This window comes from Conger conger, chromosome 9 (assembly GCF_963514075.1).
Source record: "Conger conger chromosome 9, fConCon1.1, whole genome shotgun sequence".
Taxonomy (NCBI): domain Eukaryota; kingdom Metazoa; phylum Chordata; class Actinopteri; order Anguilliformes; family Congridae; genus Conger; species Conger conger.
Genome location: NC_083768.1, coordinates 725,690 through 728,166, shown reverse-complemented (window position 1 = coordinate 728,166; position 2,477 = coordinate 725,690). Strand labels below are relative to the sequence as shown.

The 2,477-nt window shown below is 44.2% G+C and overlaps 1 protein-coding gene across 1 annotated transcript in view; it reads right to left on the bottom strand.

Moving 5' to 3' along the window:
- Positions 1-574: 574 nt before the first annotated feature.
- LOC133136599 (CMP-N-acetylneuraminate-beta-galactosamide-alpha-2,3-sialyltransferase 1-like) overlaps positions 575-2,477 on the bottom strand; it is a 6,740-nt gene continuing 4,837 nt past the window's right edge. The window contains exons 4-6 of the mRNA XM_061254235.1: positions 2,130-2,169; positions 1,851-1,970; positions 575-990 (exon numbers count right to left, since the gene is read on the bottom strand). Coding sequence (XP_061110219.1) covers positions 820-990; positions 1,851-1,970; positions 2,130-2,169 — 331 coding nt within the window. The 3' untranslated portion in view covers positions 575-819. The remainder of the gene's footprint in view (positions 991-1,850; positions 1,971-2,129; positions 2,170-2,477) is intronic.

Sequence of the window (2,477 nt, the reverse complement as noted above, 5' to 3'; positions counted from 1 at the left end):
GACTGGAGTTAAACCTGCAGACACTGCGGCCCTCCAGGACTGGAGTTAAACCTGCATACACTGCGGCCCTCCAGGACTGGAGTTAAACCTGCAGACACTGCGGCCCTCCAGGACTGGAGTTAAACCTGCAGACACTGCGGCCCTCCAGGACTGGAGTTAAACCTGCAGACACTGCGGCCCTCCAGGACTGGAGTTAAACCTGCAGACACTGCGGCCCTCCAGGACTGGAGTTAAACCTGCAGACACTGCGGCCCTCCAGGACTGGAGTTAAACCTGCAGACACTGTGGCCCTCCAGGACTGGAGTTAAACCTGCAGACACTGCGGCCCTCCAGGACTGGAGTTAAGCCTGCAGACACTGTGGCCCTCCAGGACTGGAGTTAAACCTGCAGACACTGAGGCCCTCCAGGACTGGAGTTAAACCTGCAGACACTGCGGCCCTCCAGGACTGGAGTTAAACCTGCAGACACACTGTGGCCCTCCAGGACTGGAGTTAAACCTGCAGACACTGAGGCCCTCCAGCACTGGAGTTAAACCAGCAGACACTGCGGTCCCCCAGGACTGGATTTGCCCATCTCTGCTCTACATAAAGATTTAATGAGCGGTTCTTCGTATTCAAAAAAATAAAATACATTTTTATGCATGAAATAAAAAAACAATCATTCAATTTATAAATGTGAGATGAAGTTTAAAATGCACATAACCCCCATCCCCAAATCCCAAACATTACACATTAGGAATTAGGAAGGCACTTCATACACAGAGACATAGGCCTCAGTTAATCACCATGGTTACACTGTTATACAGGCCAATGGTTACCCTCATCTCCCTTCGAACAACTTGATTTTTCTTTTACAGGCCAGCAGCTTCATGACAATGGACTCATAGTCTCCAGCATGCACTCCGGTTGGCTTTGTACGTGTAAATTTGTTTTTCTCCCAGTAATGCTGCCAGGTTCCGTCCTTGGCTGCCCCAAATCCAAAAACATTCACCTGAGACCAAGAGGAATAGATGGACAGTTTGATGTTAAACTGAGTAGATTTCATAAAGTCCAGTTGTTGGTAGTAACTGTATTACCATCAACAATATAATTACTACTGTATACACATGCACTCAGTGAACACTTTATTAGGTACTAATTAGACCTATTTGTTCGACTTATTAAGTCTCCTGGTGCAGTAGCCAATCCACTCAGAGGTTTGACGCATTGTATGTTCAGAGATGCTCTTCAGAACTGCGGCTCACTGGATTTCGTTTTTTGCAGCAAACTCCAGAGACTGCTGTGTATGTGAAACTCCCAGGAGATCAGCCGTTTCTGAGATACTGAAACCACCCTGTCTGGCACCAACAATCATTCCACGGTCAAAAATTACATTTGAACCTTTTGACCACGTCTGCATGCTTTTATGCATTGAGTTTTATTAACAAGCTGGTGTTCAGGTCTACCTAATAAAATGATCACTGAGATCACATAGATTTGATAGTTTTGGAGAAGAAAAATATATATATATCTGTGGTCCTAACAAGATATAAAAAAGATGTATAAGTGATTGATATAGCTGTTGAAATTGTACTTCCCTCTAGGGTCTTTCAGCGCACTTATCCCTGGTTATGGGTATGCACTTTGTTGTACGTCGCTCTGGATAAGAGCGTCTGCCAAATGCCATTAATGTAATGTAATATAGAAGTGATCAGGCATATAGTCCAAAAACGTATCAGGGCATCTTACCAACACTAGATGGCAGTATATGCCAGCTCAAACGCACACTGCACTGCACTTTTTTCTTGGGTAAATTGGATAAAGCCAGTTTGTTTATTATATAGTTTGTTAAAATGTGCAATATGCACTTACCTCATCACATATGTGGATGGCGAACATCAAGGTTAAGAAGCCGGTGGAGGGATATTTCCCATGGCATTCAAGCCAGACATCATAGACATACTTTAAGAACGTGGGGTTGTATATTAACACCTGTGTTAAAAGAAATCATAAAAGTCACAGAATGAGCACAAGAGGCATATTACATGTGACATTTGCATACTCACACACTTGTGCATGCGCACACACACACACACACACACACACACACACACACACACATCGACAAAGTGCGACACAAGACTCTCTCACCTTGTCTGCATTAATCTGGGCCATCTCAGGTAAAGGGGCGCTGTTGAACACAGGGAAATGTCAATAGACTGTCGGGAGACACACAGTCCAATGAGAGATCGTCTGACAGCGATCCTTCACCCTCACATTAACTGCACAGCATAATGATGCCAACTGACGCTTATTTTTTATCAGAAAACAAATATTGGACAAAACACAATGGGAACCACTCGTACATCCAAATTAGTTCTGTAATCACTTGGACGAGAGATTTAAGAGAACTTCGCACATTTCTCGCATTTAGAATTTTTTCAGAGGTAGGAACAACATTTTCAAGTGGTCCCAACCTGTCGTACGAATCATGTAAGC